The sequence below is a fragment of the Diabrotica undecimpunctata genome, chromosome 8 (genome assembly GCF_040954645.1).
Source record: "Diabrotica undecimpunctata isolate CICGRU chromosome 8, icDiaUnde3, whole genome shotgun sequence".
In the NCBI taxonomy this organism is placed as follows: domain Eukaryota; kingdom Metazoa; phylum Arthropoda; class Insecta; order Coleoptera; family Chrysomelidae; genus Diabrotica; species Diabrotica undecimpunctata.
Window position 1 is genome coordinate 37751995 of NC_092810.1, and position 19322 is coordinate 37771316.

General features: G+C 34.2%; 1 protein-coding gene across 2 annotated transcripts in view; it reads left to right on the top strand.

Moving 5' to 3' along the window:
- Nucleotides 1-6627: 6627 nt before the first annotated feature.
- LOC140448372 (alpha-tocopherol transfer protein-like) overlaps nt 6628-19322 on the top strand; it is a 44152-nt gene continuing 31457 nt past the window's right edge. Inside the window, exons 1-2 of one of the 2 annotated variants that reach the window (XM_072541461.1) lie at nt 6628-6699; nt 15886-16175. In XM_072541461.1, coding sequence (XP_072397562.1) covers nt 15895-16175 — 281 coding nt within the window. In that variant the 5' untranslated portion in view covers nt 6628-6699; nt 15886-15894. Of the gene's footprint in view, nt 6700-11595; nt 11826-15885; nt 16176-19322 lie in introns of those variants that run through there. The other variant, XM_072541460.1, reaches the window with a different exon arrangement.

Genomic DNA, 19322 nt, shown 5'->3' on the forward strand with positions numbered 1-19322 from the left:
TTCATACATTAGCTTGTATTACTCACAGATTATTTTCATTTTTATTTAATTTTGTGAAAATTTGTGGACACTTTGAAAACTGTTTATGAAAGTAGATAGTCTAATCTTTATTACGAAATAATTTTTATGCAGATGAGTAGAGAGTAACCAAAAGCATTCGTTTATATTTAAAATTGTACAAAAAATTTGATTAATTTTGATTGAAGTTCTAAAAGTGTAATCTTTTAAAAATTGGTTCAATATTGAGTATTTACTTTTCTCTGGCATATTTATAACTGCCGCTATTACAAAAATCACTTGAATTATAAAAATAAAGAAAAGGTGTAGTAAAATCTTAAAAATAAACGTAGCCAAAATGTGTTAGGAAGTGACAGCTGTCAAATTTGTTTGGTTTGGTTATTTGGGGAGGGGATAGCGCCAGATAACGTCACACATAACTACCTGCTTTAGGAACAAGAGTAGTTCCGAGATGTTAGTTTTTAAAATTTTGTTTTTGGCCAACTTTTTATGTAAAATGCCACTCTGTGCGTCGGTCAGTAGGAATACCAAGGAAGAGAAGATAGACGAATTGAGAACCAATGCTAAAGATATATTGAGAGTGGTTAACTGGAGGAGGGCAGCCAAAAAAAGGGATGCTTTGAGGCGGATGCTGGGGAAGGCCAGGGCCTGACTTCAGCTGTAGCACCATAGGATAGAGAGAGAATCATTTCATAACCTTTTCTACGAATAATAATAAGAAAAAAGTAGAATTTGACAAAATACATATTTATTTATGTTATACAAATTACTTGGTTAAATAAACAATTCACAAATTAACTAAATGCATTGTTATGATCTATGCTATAAGGTAATCCATTTAAAAAATCATCAATTTTCGTTGAATATAACCAGAGATATTGCGTCTCTTATAAATTTAAATTTATAAATTCAGTTTTTGAAACAGTAAAATCGCTTTGCTTTTAAACTTTGAAGCTCACTTTTAAAGGAATGGTTTTAAATTTTTTTTTAGTTCAAAGTTGAACTCTTAATTTTGTAATGATTCTTTTAAAATTTATTATTTTTATAAACAAAGCCACGGTAAATTTTTGAAAAAAAAAAGCGGTAATATTTTTCTGAAGCTATTTTCTTGTGGCATCTTAAAGTAGTTAGTATTTTATTATTTTTAAATAATAAAATTTTTTTTTATTATTTAAAAAGCGCTGACTTGGGTTTTAGGGATTGTAGGAGATTATGTTTTTTTTAATTCATGTAAAAATATCAATATGGCAAATAAATTAAAATAAGTTCCCTGGTCTATATGTTTTACTATAAATTCGCGTTTATTACTAATTCTTCTTCTTTCGGTGCTATATGGGGTCCCTCTAAACCTTGGCGATTACATTGGCGAGATATTCACAGCCTTCACCTAATCGAAAGAGTTGTGCAGCACTGCTTATTCCTATCCAATCGCGAATGTTCTTGAGTCGTGACATCTGCTTACTATTTATACCTCTGCGGCTCTCGATTTTACTTCTTATCTGTGTATACTTATATTCGTTCAATTCTGTTTTATCGTATGGTAGTTTGTGGTCCGTTTTCTGTGGCCTTCAAACTTCTTCTTCTGTTAAATATTATGTTTATATATATTTCAGGTATGGGAACAGTTTCAAAATCTTCTTCCTCTGTGTAGTTTTTAAACATTTTTCCATTTTCTAATTGGGTCGCTCAAAAGCACAATGGCCTAAGCGTAAAATTGTTTTGAGATATCGGCAACTAAAGAATTGAGCTAAAAATGAAACTCACTTTTGTTATCAATAGGTCCTCGAAGACACTTTGTCTCAGGACCATGTAACCTATGTAGAGCCATACGTCGCCATGTTACCAATTCCAACGGTAACTTGAACATCCTAATTTGTAATATTATTATATAATGTAACATAACTATAAATTAAGAACATTTAAAGGGTTTTTACCCATATATTTTAGTGGCTTATAGCATGTATACTTCGTTACACTGATGATGGAAATTAACTTTCCGAAAACGTTGTGTAATATAATTGTGATATAGCCCGTTTGGGCATTTTATTATATACCTTTTATAAAGGATTTGAAATAAAAATTTTTGTTATACATGTAAGGAAGAAGACCCTTAAGGTCTTTATATTTTAGTTGCTCTATGGGTCCTCGAGCAGGATAGATTATGTCTAAGTAGACGTCGTCTTTTTTATCTGAAAGACGTCTGTTCGTTTTTTTTTGAGACACAATTAAATAATACACTCTTGTTATTAGAATATTTAAAATAAATTTTGAAGGCTTCTTCTACTTTGAATATTAGCCACTGCATTTTAAGCCATTCTACTTTTATATCTTGCTCCCCTTTTTCCAGTCTGTAAGTAACTTTTTAGTACACTTAAAATTTTCAGAGGTCATTTTAAATACCTGAAATTCATTATTCTTTTGAAACTGAAAATAACTTTTACCCAACCGTCTGGCAAAAAAATGTCTTTAAAATATCGTTTTTATTTTTCGATCCCTCCAAAGTCTCTGTCATATGCCAAATAGGAGTGACCGGAAACTAGAAACTTGTGATGTATGACTGTGGGACTGAAAGTATTGGGAGACAGTCATGTATGTATGTACAAATAGATGCCAGTTTAATATTTCGATTCTAACCTACGCATTGATCGCTGTAGAAGATCAAAACCGGTGTGTTAACATACGTTTTTACGTAGTGTAGAATGCAAGAACCAATTTTTTGAGGGCCACGTTCATACCATACATACATGTGTATCCGACATGTCGATTTTAATAAGCCACTCCCGTAGAGATACTAGGAGTAGCTAAAGTTTTCATCAAATCAAATGTCATTACTGGTGTGGTATCTTTATCTTTGGCTGCATCTTCTGTCATTCCACTTCGAGATGCTTCTGCCTTTCGTAGTTTCTGTTTCCATTCTGCTTTTTTCTACACCTGCACAGCTTTTTATTTTCATGTTATAAGCGTCACATCGTTTGCAAGTGTTATTAAGAGGATAACGGAAATAAAGATAAAAATATTCATTAAATATTTTTGAAAAGACGAATTTGGATACCTTCACTTCTGTTTTTTTACTTTGGACATACAGATGAAAAAGTTTTGAGATATTTAAATCAGGTGACAGGATACTCTCGATTAGGAACTTTTGTTGCGGCTATAGTGGGAGATATATTTGGCAAATTTGTTAATGAAATTATTTTATTTTAAATATCCGTTTTCGTTGTCTTATTCTTTTTGTCTATTTCTTTTCCAGTGGCGGAGTGAATAATTGGCCACTTCTTAATTTGTTTATTAAATATCTGGTGAGCCTTCTATCTATAACTTGTAAAGTTTTTTTCAAAAATGATTTGCGAACAGTTACCATATTACCTGATTCTTTTGGTAATGTATAAATTCGTGTCTTAGAACGTTTATTATGATTTTGAGCTGCTGTATGTCGTCCCTTATTAACAACATTTACTTGTATATTAACGTAAGCAGTCTATAAATTAAAAATCAGATAAGTTGTAGGAACTTTGGAAAATATTTTTTCTTTCTTCAAGAGATAACAACAAATGACACTTTCGTGGACAGCTACAAACTCTATGAAAAAATTGTTTCTCAGACACAATTCTACCACGAGCATTTAAATATGATTTTCCTGAATTTCTTCCCAAATTAGCCTTAGATCTTTTCCAAACTGACTTATTTTTTTTTACGTTTTTTACACCTACTTGATCCAGGTTCCACAAGTTCATCTTCTTTAAAGCTTTCCCTAGTTGTAGAAGACTCATCATCACATGGTGGATGGAAGTCAGAGTCAGAATCTGCTTCAAATTCGCTGGGTTCACGAATACTGGATGTATCGGACAACAGCATTTCCAAACTATAACAAAATTATTCTCTATTAATTATTTTAAGTAATCAAATGTCTTGAAGTTAATGATGAACCTATACTTTTTACAATATAGCTTAGAAAACGAGCCCGCTTTCTTAATTTTAAGGTTATAATCCTAAAAAATTTAGAATACTAATTTAAATTTTGAGCTGAAATATTTAAAGTCACTATTAATATAATATACAATAATTTACTCACGGTTACACAAGATTGCACAAACATAAACCATATAAAAGGCTGATAGTACTGTAAAAAACGAATGAACGCTAGACAAGAGTGATACAAACACACAAGACCAGTGTGAGAATGTCTACAATATCATACTGCACACTGGCCCAACTGTCACTTGGGCCACATTTCCATAACTATACCATATGAAATGTTTACGTAGCCTAACTGTGCAATTCGCGCCATCTATTATTATACAGTGAAACGTTAGTTGAGCCACTTTCTAATGAAAGATATGATAAAATGCCACCTATTGTACTACCTATCTGAATTATACAAAAAAATATCAGTTGGGCCACTCTGCTTCCGTGCGACTGAATTGCTCTGATGTATAAGTTCTTTACGATTTCTCGTAGTACTCATGGATTAGAATTGTCGTTCTATAATGTTTTTATCTAATGGAAAAGCGAAGGCAACATAAACAACAACGTAATCAAGACAAATACAAACAGATACACAAAGAAATTCGACAGAAAATTAAGAAAGCAAAAGAACGTTGGATGGTGGAAAGGTGCAACGAAATAGAACAATTGCAGGAAAAAGGAGATAGTTTTGGATTACATAAGAAGATCAAAGAAATATCGAATATACACAAAAGCCACCACAGAACAAGAATACGCAACGAGAGAAACGAATACATAGAGTCAGAAGAGGAGATAGCAATGGCGTGGAAAGAATACGCAGAAAGACTTTTTAATGACGAAAGACCAACACAACCAACGCGCAAACTTCCTTCCGAAAACTTATCAGGGCCATCAATAATGCGAAGTGAAATAGAATATGCAGTTAGAACCACAAAGATGCATAAAGCAACAGGTCCAGATGAAATTAATATAGAAGCAATAAAACTACTAGACGAGGAGAATATCGAAATCTTGGTAAAGCTGTTCAATACAATTTATGATACTGGTTACATTCCGCGAGAATGGCTGCAGTCATCCTTTGTAATGATCCCAAAAACAGCTAATGCCACAAAATGCAATGAACACCGCTTAATCAGTTTAATGAGTCACTTGCTGAAACTCTTCCTTAGGATATTACACTCAAGAATATACAAGATACTAGAAGAACTTAGCGGGTCAACACAATCCGGTTTTAAGGGAGGACTAGGAACAAGAGAGGCAATTTTATGTTTGAACACTTTAATACAAAACTGTTTAGATCAACGAAAAGATGTCTACCTCACCTTCATCGACAACGAGAAGGCATTTGACAATGTTAAACATGATATCATGATGTAATTACTACATAGGGCCAACATTGACCAGAAGGAGATCAGAATTATTCAGAATCTATACTGGAACCAAATGGCAAAGGTGAGGATTGATCAAGACCAATATACGGATGAATTTGAAATCCGGAAAAGTGTCCGCCAAGGCTGCATACTCTCTCCGATGCTTTTTAATTTATATGTTGAAAATATATTTGCGGAAGCATTAGAAGACACGGAATTAGGCATTAAGGTGAACGGCATACCAATTAGCAACCTACGCTATGCGGACGACACAGTGATTATAACTGATAAATTGAAAGATCAGCAGTTATTACTTGATAGGGTGAATAGCATAGGTAAAAAATATGGCCTCAAAATCAACATTTTGAAAACGAAATATATGGTCATTAGCAGAAACCTTCCAGAAAACCCGATAATATGCATAGGTGACGATCGCATAAAACGCGTGAAAACTTTTAAATACCTTGGCACCACAATCAATGACCAATCGGATCCACAACAAGAGATAAAAACCCGAATACAAATGGCAAGACAAGCTTTTGTGAAATTCAGACCGCTCCTATGTAATCAAAACCTACGTTTCGAAATACGCTACAGAATGGTCAAGTGCTACATATGGTCCATCTTGCTTTATGGCATGGAAACGTGGACTTTGAAAAAAACATCTATCAACAAACTTGAAGCATTTGAAATGTGGTCATTAAGAAGAATGATGCGCATACCTTGGGTGGATAGAGTTCGAAACCATGACGTCCTTAAGAGAGCCGGCGTGGAAAGAGAACTCTTTAAATTAATTAAAAAACGCAAGATTGGTTACCTTGGGCACATATTGAGAGGAGCAAAATATGAAATACCACAGTTAATCCTACAAGGGAAGATCGAAGGTAGGAGAGGAGCCGGCCGCAAACAATTATCCTGGTTAAGAAATATTAAAGAATGGACAGGAATACACAATACAGGCGAGCTGTGTCACGCCGCCAAGAACAGAATTCTAGTAATGAGATAGTCGCCTACGCACTTTGGTGTATGGCATGTTAAGAAGACGAATGTTTTTAATTATGTTTTAATTTTCTAATTTGTATTTTTTCGTTCTCAAAAATTAGTATGTTCTTCGTCTCTTTCATTTTCTATAATCTGTGTCCTCTACTTGTTCCTTTTTTGGTGGAATGCGCAGAGACTGATATACTCCACTATTAATTAATTATATTCAGTTTTTTGTCAAAACATGCAAGGATCACAGCAATCAGGTATGTTTTTTTGATTCAATAGATTAAGAAAAACAACTTGTTTATAGTTGTTGTCTAGTTTTGTTGCTGAATGTTACACAATTCATTGAATCGAAAAAGTAAGAGTTTTTATTTTAATAATGTTTTGTAATTTGTGTTTATAAGCCATTAATGTACATAAAGTCCTTTTCGGGTGCAACTGTCCTCTTTTTTTGTCTTCCTTCAATTATACCAATATTTTTGAGCACGAACGATTTGATATTATTTCACTATTTTCCAACCAACGAAGGTTGGTCTAATATTAGGCTTGAAATCATAGTTCTACCTCTCATCATTAATTTTACCATTTGTTGACAACAGCAATATTGTTGATTTCTGATCATTTTAAAGATTTTGATTATTATTAGACCTGCCTAATCGTAATCTTTTCTACCTTCCTTTCGATAATAGTGATTCCACCGTTCTATCTTTTAACATTTTTTAGAGGTAACATTATAGATGAAACTACCAATTAAAAATATCAAAATATGTGAAAGACGGAAAACAATACCGCATGAAATAAATAAAAAAAAGCAGCTGATTATGATTTGACCATAGGAAAAGTTCTTCAAGAAATATCTGCGAAATACATTTCTATAGTGACTTGTATGTTCAGTACAATTTTTTGACTTTCTTATTTTCGATATATCTGGAAAGTTATTAGAATTATAATAATCCCGAAACCAGGAAAAAACTATCTGAAGTCGCATGGTATTATGAATTAGCCTGTTGCTGGTGATGTTAAAAGTATTTGAGAAAATATATATAAATCGACTTGACAGATGTGAACTGTAAAAACATCATCCCCGAACATCAATTTGGTTTTCAAGAAAAATATGGCTCCATTAAACAAGTAAAGAGACTAGTCAATAAACTTAATGACGAGTTTGAAAGAAAAAAATATTGCTTGTCAGCGTTCCTCAAAAAATCCCAAGCTTTTGATAAGGTTTGGTATACATAACAGTCTTTGTTACAAAATATATAGATAGACGACAAAAGTACTTATTTTTTCACTTTGCTGATCGACAAGTAACAAAGTACATAACAGAGATGGTTCAACCAAGCATTTTTGATGTTCAAAAATTAATAACATATAAAATATAAGCAACAGAGGGCAAACGTAAAAGACAAGGTGATTGAAGCAAAAAAGAAGAGCTGGGAGGATTTTGGGAATAAGCTGACGAAAGACTACTACACTAACCATAAACTATTTTACAAAACTATGAGAAGCCTGAGAACAGAGAACAGACAACAAACACCAAAACAAATTAAAAATAAAGATGGCCACATCCTCTGCGAGAACGAAAGTATTATGAACAGGTGAAGAGAATATTTCGAAGACCTCCTGACTCAAGAAGACTCTAATAATGAAATAGACAACACTGAAGAAAACCCACATGAGAACCCAAATCAAAACGAAATAACATTAGAGGAAATAAGAGAAATAATACTTAGGCTCAAAAGAGACAAGGCATCTGGCTATGATAAGATAACTGCGGAAATGCTAAAAAATATGGGAGAAAATGGAAATGAAATGATTAGAAAAGTTTGCAATAAAGCATGGAATGAAAGCAAGATCCCAAAAGAGTGGGAAGTGGGCGTTATTCTACCCATTTTCAAAAAAGGTGATAGAAGAGACTGCAGCAACTACAGAGGTATAACCTTCCTGAGTGTCCCTTTTAAAGTTTGCGAACAAGTACTGGAGAAAAGACACAGAGCGTGTGGTGCAGTCACAGAGCGGTTTTAGGACGGGAAGAAGCATCCATGACTATATTTTTACACTCAAGCTGGTAATACAAAATGCACGAAATAGAAGCACGGAACTATAACAAGCCTTCATAGACCTCGAAAAAGCATTTGATAGGACCCCGCGAACCGAAATAGACAAAAGCCTAAGGAACAGAGAAGTAGACAGCAAACTCAGAAAAGCTATTATATGCCTATACAAGAACACAAGAAACAATATTGTACTAGATGATGTAATGAAGGAAACTAGAGAAGAAACATCGAGAATATTTGTTAGACATAGAAACCTGGAAATGATACAGATAGCGGAGTGCGCATTTGCGGATGACTTCGTCGTATTTGGAAGAAACGAGAACGCACTTAAAACAAACCTCCAAATATGGAGAGATAAATTTGAAAAACGTAATCTGAGAATCAATGAAAGTAAAGTCAAGGTCATGGTATCTATGAAAACAGACCAACATACAAACATTAAAATCAATAACGATACTTAAGAACAAGTCGAAACTTTCAAATACCTTGGAGTGCAACTAGAGAGTAGGGGTACACAAGAAGCAGAGATAAACAATCGAATAGCAAACGCTTCCCGGATATACCACGCAATTAAGAGCACATTCCTATCGAAAAAAGAAGTATCCCAAAAAGCCAAGATAGCTATCTACAACACAGTTTTTGTACCTATCTTAACATTTGGATGTGAAAGCTGGACGCTTACCACCAGACTAAAAAATAAACTGCAAAGAATTGCAAGAAAGTATCTTCTAAGAAGAGTACTAGGGGTGACCAGAATGGACAGAATACGGAACGAGGAAATAAGAGAACGCCTTAAAGTCCAATCAATAGAGAAGAAAATCGAAGAAACCCCACTGAGATGGTACGGCCACATGGTAAGGATGGATAAAGAAAGACCAGTGAAACAAGTGTGGGAAGCGAGAAGAAGAGAGAAGTCACCAAAGAGCAAGAAATTGGCAAACAACAAGAAGAATTGGAGAAAGTTTGTATACGAAACCTAAAAAGAGACTTTACACCCAACACCTTAGGGTAGAAGGGTTATTCATCATCATCATCCAGCCTCAAGAGTCCACTGCTAAACATAGGCCTCTTCCTCATGTTTCCAACCCCGTCTATCTTGCGCCGCTCTCATCCAGTTTTATTGAGTCTTCTTAAATCGTCAGTCCATCTTGTAGGTAGACGACCGACGCTTCTCTTGTCTTCCCTTGGCCTCCATTCCAATAACCTCTTTGTCCATCGCCCATCTGTCATTCTGGCTATGTGTCCTGCCCATTTCCATTTTAGTCTGGCTATCTTCTCGATGATGTCAGTCACTCCGGTTCTTCTCCTGATGACTTCGTTGGTTATTCTGTCTCGCAGAGTTATTCCTAACATGGACCGCTCCATTCTTCTCTGCGTGACTCTCAGTTTGGTAGCTGCTACTTTTGTTAAGGTAAGTATTTCTGCTCCGTACGTCAAGACTGGGAGGACGCACTGATCAAATACCTTCCTCTTTAGGCATGTGGGCAGCTCACTTTTAAAAGTTTCTCTCAGTTTTCCAAATGCTGCCCACCCAAGGCCGATTCTTCTCTTCAGTTCATGAGTCTGGTTATCCCTGCCAATCATAATTTCATGTCCCAGGTATTTATATCTATCTACGAGTTCTATTTCTTTCCCACCAATACTGATGTTCTGGTTGGGTACCAAATTGGTCATGATTTTTGTTTTCGAGATATTTATATTTAAACCTACACTTTCTGTAGCCACAACGAGTTCCTGTACCATCTCTCTTGCCATACCTAGATCTTCAGCTATTATAAGTATATCATCGGCGAAACGTAAGTTGTTTAGATATTCTCCATCTCTTTTTATTCCCTTTGTCATCCAATCCAAATTCTTAAAAGCATGTTCTAGCACCGTATTGAAAAGTTTAGATGACATTGGGTCTCCTTGTCTAAACCCCCGTTCTATTTTTATGAGATTACTGTTAGTATGTAGTCTGACAGTGGTTGTTGCCTGCAGGTATATTTTGTATAATAAATTTAGTATATATATATATATATATATATATATATATATATATATATATATATATATATATATATATATCTAGCTTGCATTCTTTAAGCGCCTGTAATATTTTACTTATCTCAACTGTGTCAAAGGCTTTGTGAAAATCGATAAATATTAGAACTAGAGGTTTATTGTATTCCACTGCTTTCTCTATTAGGGTTTTTATACTTTGTAAATGGTCATTTGTTCCGTAACTTTTTCGGAATCCTGCCTGTTCCCTTGGTTGATAAATCTCTAATTTTCTTTCCATTCTCTCAACTAGTATTCGCGTAAGCAACTTATATATATGGCTGAGGAGGCTAATCGGTCTGTAATTCTCTAAATTTGCTTTGTCTCCTGCTTTGTGTAATAGAATCATAGTAGCGTTGTTCCAGTCTGTTGGAATATTGGCGCTGTGAGGGCAGATATTGAAAAGTTGTTTAATTTTTTCAAGTAATACATCCCCTCCAATTTTTAGTGCTTCTGATACTATTCCGTCTTCACCCGGGGTTCGAAGGGTTATTGATTATACATATATATATATATATATATATATATATATATATATATATATATATAATTGATCGTAAAAGAATTGAATGGATACGGAGGCAAACCCAGGTGACTGATGTAATCCAAAGAATAAAATCCCTGAAATGGCAATGGGCAGGACATATGGCAAGAAGAACAGATAACAGATGGACCACTAGAACAACTATGTGGTACCCCAGGAACGCTAAGAGACCAAAGGGGCGCCCAAATCTCAGATGGGATTATGATATTAGAAAATTAACAGGAACAACGTGGTCTCGAATAGCACAAGATAGAAAAATATGGGCGCAAATGAGCGCAAATTATTAGAACAACGTATAGCTAAGACATCGTCGAATAATAATAAGAACATAGAATAACATTGAAATAAGGGAGGCTGCACCGTAATTGGAAACGGTTGATAAAGCTGCACATGATGATGATGATGATGATGATATATATATATATATATATATATATATATATATATATATATATATATATATATATATATATATACATATCTACAAATTAATAACATAAAATTTTTGATATTCAAGGTTAAGTTTCGACGCGAGCGGATTACTTCCGATTATACGCAATTTTAAAGGTTATCATGTTAACTTCTTCAAAATACATAGACTATCATTTTATGAATTAACCTTATTTATCCCTATAACAACGAGACGGAGCTAAAATATTATGTATAATAAAGTAATATCTTTGTTAAAATGCTAGTATTTATTTCTTGATGTGATATATCATTAAATATTAAACTGTCGGTGTGATATAACAGTTCAAAAAAGTAAAATCGCAATTTGTTCGCAAAGATTTTTGTTTAGAATAATAGTTAAGTGTACGTCAATGCTGATTTAGAACCGAAAAGGTTAGTATCAAAACTAATAGAAAGGCTAGAAATAATTTAAAATTTATGTGCAGTATTTTAATTACTTTAGAAAAAGATGTTGTCTCAACACAAACCAGTTGTTTTCAAAAATCACATTAATTTAGTAAAAATTTAATTTAGTACCTATAGTGAGTTTTTTAATAAAATTTCATATTTAACTTATTATACGGGGTTAATCAAAACGTGGTTTTTTATCCTAACTTTCTTCCGTTAGCGGATTTTCATAAAATCTTGTTTTTCGCAACCATACCTTCTAAGTATTATGTTTTTTGTTTCATGGGAAAATATGGATTGGTTCATTTATACGAGTAGAAGCGAAATGACTTTGCCACTCACAATTTACGACTTTTCCGATTATTACCATTATCTTTTGTATTAATTTGTAATACGACGATGGAGGCTTTGGTGACTGATATCGAAGAAATGTCATATCGACATCCCAGAAGCACTGTATTTAAATTATGATAAAAAGCAACGACATGATCTTGGCTTTAATGAACAATGATAACAATAACCAAACATAAAAAAAACTTAAATATAACTTAACCTAAGTATACAAATAACAAAGAAAAACTACTAAAAAATAACTTGAAGTTACATACGTCGCCATGTTACCAAATCCACTGGTAACTTTAACATCATAATATTTAATACCATATAATGTAAATTAAATTTAAACAAACAATTTTTAACGGGTTTTTACCCATATATTTAGTGGCTCAATATATGTATACCTAGACACTGATGATGGAATATGGATTCCGAAAACGTGTTGTGATATAGCCCGATTGGGTTTTTAAATTATATATATATATATATATATATATATATATATATATATATATATATATATATATATATATATATATATATATATATATTCAGGGATTTTACAATATTCACTGCCTTCCCTCGCTCAACCGTTTCCATCTCCCTCTGTTGTCCCATTCTCCATCGTTTAGGCCTCTCTTACTCATGGCGTCATCTACATCGTTCCTCCAGGATTTTCAGAGTTGTCCTCTTTTCCTCCTGCCTATGGGGCTTTATTCGGTTATTCTCTTTATCCATCTGCTGTCGCTAGTTCTTCTTACATGTCGATACCACTTTAGTCTTTTTTGTTCTATATATGTTAGTATCAATGATATTTATGATAGTATCAAGGAGTCCAATAAATAATGAACAACTAACTCTTGGTGGACAGCAAATAGAGAGAGTGACAAAATATAAATATCTGGGAGCTTACATCAACACAGAATTAGATCCAGACCAAGAGATCCGAGTACGAATAGAAATGGCAAGGGCAGCGTTCTTAAAATTCAAATAATTGTTCTGTGACAAAAATCTGAATACTGCGCTGAGACTGAGGTTTGTTGAATGTTACGTCTGGTCGCAACTATTGTACGGGGTAAAAACATGGACACTAAAAGCGCAAATAGTTAAAAAGATTGAAGCCTTTGAACTTTGGATATACCGGAGAATGTTAAGAATTCCATGGACTGCCAGGGTCACCAATGAGGAAGTGCTGAGAAGGATGGGTCGAGACAAAAAATTGTTGAGAACGATAAAAGTACGCAAGACTGCATATATTGGACACATACTAAGAAATAATAAATATAGTCTTCTGCAGGTCATCATGCAGGGTAGAGTCGATGGCAAAAAGGGAATAGGTAGAAAGAGGAAGTTATGGCTGCGAAATATTCGAGACTGGACAAACATGACTGTAGACGAATTATTCCACGTTGCAAAAGACAGAGAAGCTTTTAAAAATGTGGTCGCCAACCTTCGTTAATGGGGTCGGCATAGGAATAAGAATAAAATATGTTAGTATGTCTGTTTCTTCCATGTTCTTTGCTTTATTTCGTCATTACTTCTCCTATCTATTCTTGTTACTCTGCAGCATCTTCGCAGGCATTCCATCTCTGTTCGGTCTGCTGCTACTATCTTACTGCTGTTTTTCTTGTTTATGATCCAATTTTCAGCCCCATATGTCATAATACTTCGCACTAATGTTTTATAAATCTGTGTTTTGGTCTTCATATTTAGGTGTCTATCCCACCATACTGAGTTAAGTTGTCGGATTGCTGTTCTTGTTTGTCCTAATCTTTGTGTAATTTCTTCCTCTGTTTCCTTTCCTTGCCTTTTTCGTGTTTATAAACCCCAAGTATTTGAATTTATCCTTTCCTTTGATAGTTAAGTTGTCATCAATCTGTAGATCTTCTATGTCTTCTTCACTTGTAGATAGGTACTCTGTTTTCGCGAGGTTAATATCTGGGCCAGCCTTGGTATATTTTTCTTGTAGTTTCTTCATCGTGTAGCTGAGGTCGTCTTGGTCTTGTGCAATCACTACCTGATCGTCTGCAAAGCTTAACGTATACAGGTATTCGTTCCGTACTGGTACTCCCATGCCTTCGCATTTTTTTTTCATGTAGTCAAGGCTTTCTCTAAGTATATTTTGAATAGGGTTGGAGATGTGGAACAACCCCGCAGGAGCCCTTTTGTTGTGGTGAAGTCTCCTATGATTCTTGTTCCCATTTTAATGGACACTTTATTTTCTTTATACAGAGCTTTTGTAGCTTCTATGAGTTCCGTCTGTATTTCTAATTTGTACATTGCCTCCCATAGTTTTGACCTTGGAACAGAGTCATACGCTTTTCTCAGGTCCACAAATGCCAAATGTATGTCTCTATTTTTTGCTTTTTTCTTTTCCAACAGATGTTCAAGTATGCATGATCTTCCTGCCGTGAAGCCTGCCTGATCCTCCACGATTTTGCCTTCTATGCTTGCTCTATCTTTTCTTGCAGTATCTTCCCATATAATCTTCCTATTGATGATATTACGCTTATTCCTTTGTAGTTTTTGCATCGTTTTCTATCTCCTTTCTTAAATATAGATGTCATATATGCCTCTGTCCATTCCTTTGGGAGCTGTTCTCCATTTATGGCTTTCTGAAATATTTATTGTATCATCTGGTGTAATTTTTTTGATCCGTACTTTATAAGCTCAGTTAAGATGCCTCTAGGTCCCGGTGCTTTCTTATTTTTGATTGCTTTTATGGCCGTTCTCATTTCCCTATCTATTATTTCTATTTCTTGTTGTGGGGATCTGTTTCGTCTTCGCCTGTTTTTTTTTTCCAATGAATTGTGGTCTTTGTTCTCTTAACAGTTCCTTGTAATAGTCCTTCCATTCTTTGTCCTGTATATTTCCCAATTTAATTTTTTCTTTTGAGTTTTGTTTCAATCCTCTCAGTACTTTCCATGACTCCGAAGTTCTTGTACCTCCTATGTATATTTCAATATTTAAGCAGGTTTTTTCCCATTCTTCATTCTTTTGTTGTGTTATTTGTTTTTTCTCTTTTCTATCTTTTTCTCTATATTTTTTATAAACTTCATCGTTGTTTGTAGTCTGCCATTTTCTTTATAGTTGCTTTTTTTCTTCAATTATTCTTTTTGTTTGTTCATTTATTTCATAATAGTGCTGTTTATTAGTTATATGTTCTTTTTCTCCAAGGGCTTCGAATGCTGCTTGTTTTATACTCGCCTTTATATGCTCGTATATTTCTTCGATGTTGCCGTATCTAAATTCTATTAATTTTTGGTCTAGACGTTGTTGATATAGTTCTCTTATTGATTGTTCTTTTAAATTATGTACCTTTTATAAAGGATTTCGTTTTTAACATTCTCGTATGTTTTTGCTTAATTCCAGGTATTGCTTGGTTGTTTATTCGAGCGTTAAAATCTGTAATATTATCTTTCCTCCGACTTCGTCTACTACTTATTGAACAGCTTCTTGCATCCTAGACATTTTTCTCATATTTTCACTACGAAATAGACATGATTATTATAGTCACCTACCTTTTATCAACCATATCATTGTATAGACGAAGTAAAAACTTTTATTCAACACAGTCAAATAGATGAAACAAACTAAAGAAATTTTTATGCGAAAAATTGGTTATTTATTAAATCTTTTGTCTAAAATCACAAATATTAAAAGTTTTCAATTTTATTTATATTTTAATGATTATTTCTTATATTTTCAGATATTTACAATGAAATTTAAATTTTCTGCCAGTGATGTAGTTGCTCAGAAAAGAACAACGCATGAAAATATAAGTCTTATTAAAAAATGGCTACGTGCAGCCGATGAAAAATATGTACCGTCTTCATTATCAGATGAATTCATAGTTCTGTTTCTACTGTCTTGTAACAATGACATTGAAATGACTAAGAAGACTGTTAATGCCTACTATAGGTTAAGAAAAGAAGCACCTGAACTGTTTGATGACAGAACTTCCGAGAGAGAGGATATTAAGAAAGCTCTAAACACACTGTGAGTACTACTATAAGATAAATCGTTTTATCTGCACATTATGATGGTAATACTATTTGTGGGGGGAAAATTTAGGTACAATTAAAAAAAATTTATATCGTTTATTTATTGTAATTTGTTTCGACAAATAAAAAAAACAATAATCAATAAGTTTATCATGTAATTATCACAGGGGAGATCCGTCCAGTGACAAAAATCCTTTGAGATAAATTTCTAATACATATAAATATTTGAAATATAAATAACATTTTACAAAGACATATACTAACATATTAACAAATAGCAATAGTTAAAATACACACATACACAGTTAGGTATAAAATGATAAAGCATAGGTTTATGTATTTATAGGTATAGAAAGGTCCAACGTATCACAGCGTTTTAGTCTTTCTCTCCTGTCGCTTAAGTAGGTCTTGGGAAAGCGTATTTGGATGGTTCAGGAGTCTATTTTTTAAGTGCCACTGAGTGAGACAACGGTGCCTTTAATGTTTTGGATCTAAAGGTCTCGATGTATAACATAATTGGGCACACACCACGGCGCATTGGTAATATGTCTCAAAAATTTAGATTAAAAACGCTGAAGTTTCAGTAAGTGAGAATTAGATGCTGTACCTCATATCTGTATACCGTAAGTCCAAACTGGCTTTAGAATACATTTATACAGTAATAATTTATTATGTAGACCTTATTTGGATTTTTGGTTCATGAACCAATACATTTTCCTGTATATTAAGGTAAGTTGCAGTCGCTGTGTTCAGATGTGTTTTCCCAAATTTGGTCGTCTGTCAAAATGTACTCCCAAGTATTTAGTATCACTTCTTTTGGGTATTATGGTATTGTTTATACGCACAGATGGTACATTTCAATCACAAATTAATCCCTAATTTGTAATCTCACATTATTCTTAACTTCTTAACCTTTTATAGTTTCAGGGTGTATAATTGAAACATTGTGAAACATATCAAGTAATATTTTAATAATTAGAGTCCATTCACCTGCAAACCTGCACTTAATAAATTGCCAAATAATATATTTTGTAATTGAACTTCCTAAGTGTTGCAATAACGGCCTAGATTAAATTGTATTGTAAGCTCATAGTTCAAAGTTTGTTAGTATGAGAAACCTCTGTGCTGAGGTATACATTATTTGTGAAATTATAAATTGGGGATTCGAGCTTATTTGAGCGCAGTCCATTGTATAAAGTTACCTAACCAACAACTAGAGTGTAATTATCAGTAGCTGTCAATAAAACTATAATTTTTACTCCACGACTTCAACATTTTGTTGTATTAAATCCGATAAGAATCGGACAAAGGGGCATTAGAAAACAATATATATATATATATATATATATATATATATACCCGGTATTTTAGGCGTCACGCCCTTCCGGTAGGGATCTATGGAGGAGTATCACCAAGCCGCAGGCCCTTATCTCTTGCCGTACTGCTCCACCATAGGCCGATCAGACACCAGCATATTCTAGTCTAAGCCGCAGATTCATCTAGAATTTTAAACTGCTGCGTTAGACTTTTTGTTTTTCTGTACACCGAGCTGGGGACCGAACCCACATCCACTGAACCACTCGCAGTGAAGCGAATGAGAAGCCGGTCGCCCAGCCCGCTTGGCTATCTGACCGACTATTAGAAAACAATTCGATCCTGATATTTACATCGAATCTGTCCACCCTGCATACAGTAAATGTTATATGTGCTGATTTGCTGCCATTTACTTTAACTCGCCACAGCTTTAACAATTTCTCTAGATCATTTAAATGAATTTGTAAATTTTTACAGGCTGTAATAGGAATCGTGCTAGAAGCCATTATTACAGTATCATCTGCATAGGTAGCAATTGTGCTGTTTACTCTTGTGGGAATATCTGCTGTATAGAGTACAATGAAAAATAGCTGCTGTTCAATTTTTCACATCCAAAAAGTCATGTCATTTTTTCGCTGTATAAATTACTATCATTCTACCACAATTTTACAATCATTACCCTATTCCAACACATTCTTGGTGTTACAGAAGAATATTAAAAATTCAGTGGGTTCAAAGGATTACCAATGTTGAGGTACTACGACGTCTAAATAAGGAGTTAGAAATTATGAACAGCATAAAAAGAAGAAAACTAGAATATTTGGGTCACATAACCAGAGGAGAAAAATATGAGCTGCTGAGAATTATTATGCAAGGAAGGATCCAAGGAAGAAGAAGCATAGGAAGAAGACGCATCTCCTGGCTGAAGAACCTTAGAGAATGGTTTAACTGTAGTTCACTACAACTTTTCAGAGCAGCAGCTAACAAAGTGACCATAGCCGTTATGATATCCAACCTCCGATAGGAGATGGAACTTTAAGAAGAAGAAGAACACATTCTATTTCCACTTCAACCCATCTCCGTTAGAAATACAGACAGTTTGAAAATAGCAAACGGAAAAGACTCTCTCTTGCCTGTTGGCCATCTCTAGGAACAGTCGTTCTCTCTTGCCTACTGAGTTTCGCTAGGCTAGCAGCAGACGTACTCTCTTCTCTTCCCTGTTAATTATCGTTAGCAACAGGCGTATTCTCTCTACTGTTATCTGTCGCTAACAACAGACATTCTCTCTCTCCCGCTTATAGTTACGCGAAAAATACCGCAAGTACTGTTTTAAATCGTATACATACGCAAATGTGATCTATCTCGTTATCTCAGTGTTAGTAGTTAGCAGTTTATGGATGATCTTTAAAAACATTTTAAGTGCGTGAGACATTAGGCTTATAGTGCGGTGGTCGGTGCATTCTCTAGCATGTTTCTTTTTATGGGAGACAAATAAATGTTTAGGCCAACCATTCATCGGGTATGTCACCCGACTGGTAAATTTCATTAAAGGGCTTTAAGAGGATATCCATGTACTCCTTTTCTATTAATTTAAGGATATCAATAGGCAGTTGATCTGATCTCGGGCTTTTTCCGTTTCTGACGTTCTTTAGTGCATACAATATTTCTTCCTTTGTAATTTCCATACTTGTTTCTCTGTCCTCGAAAGATATATCCTGTAGATTTTCTCTTTCGTCGTCGAAGAGCTCTCCCATATATTCTTTCCATGGTTTCAGCTTTTCGTCAGTCGTTATCATAGTATTTCCATTTTTATCTAAAAGAGTTGTGT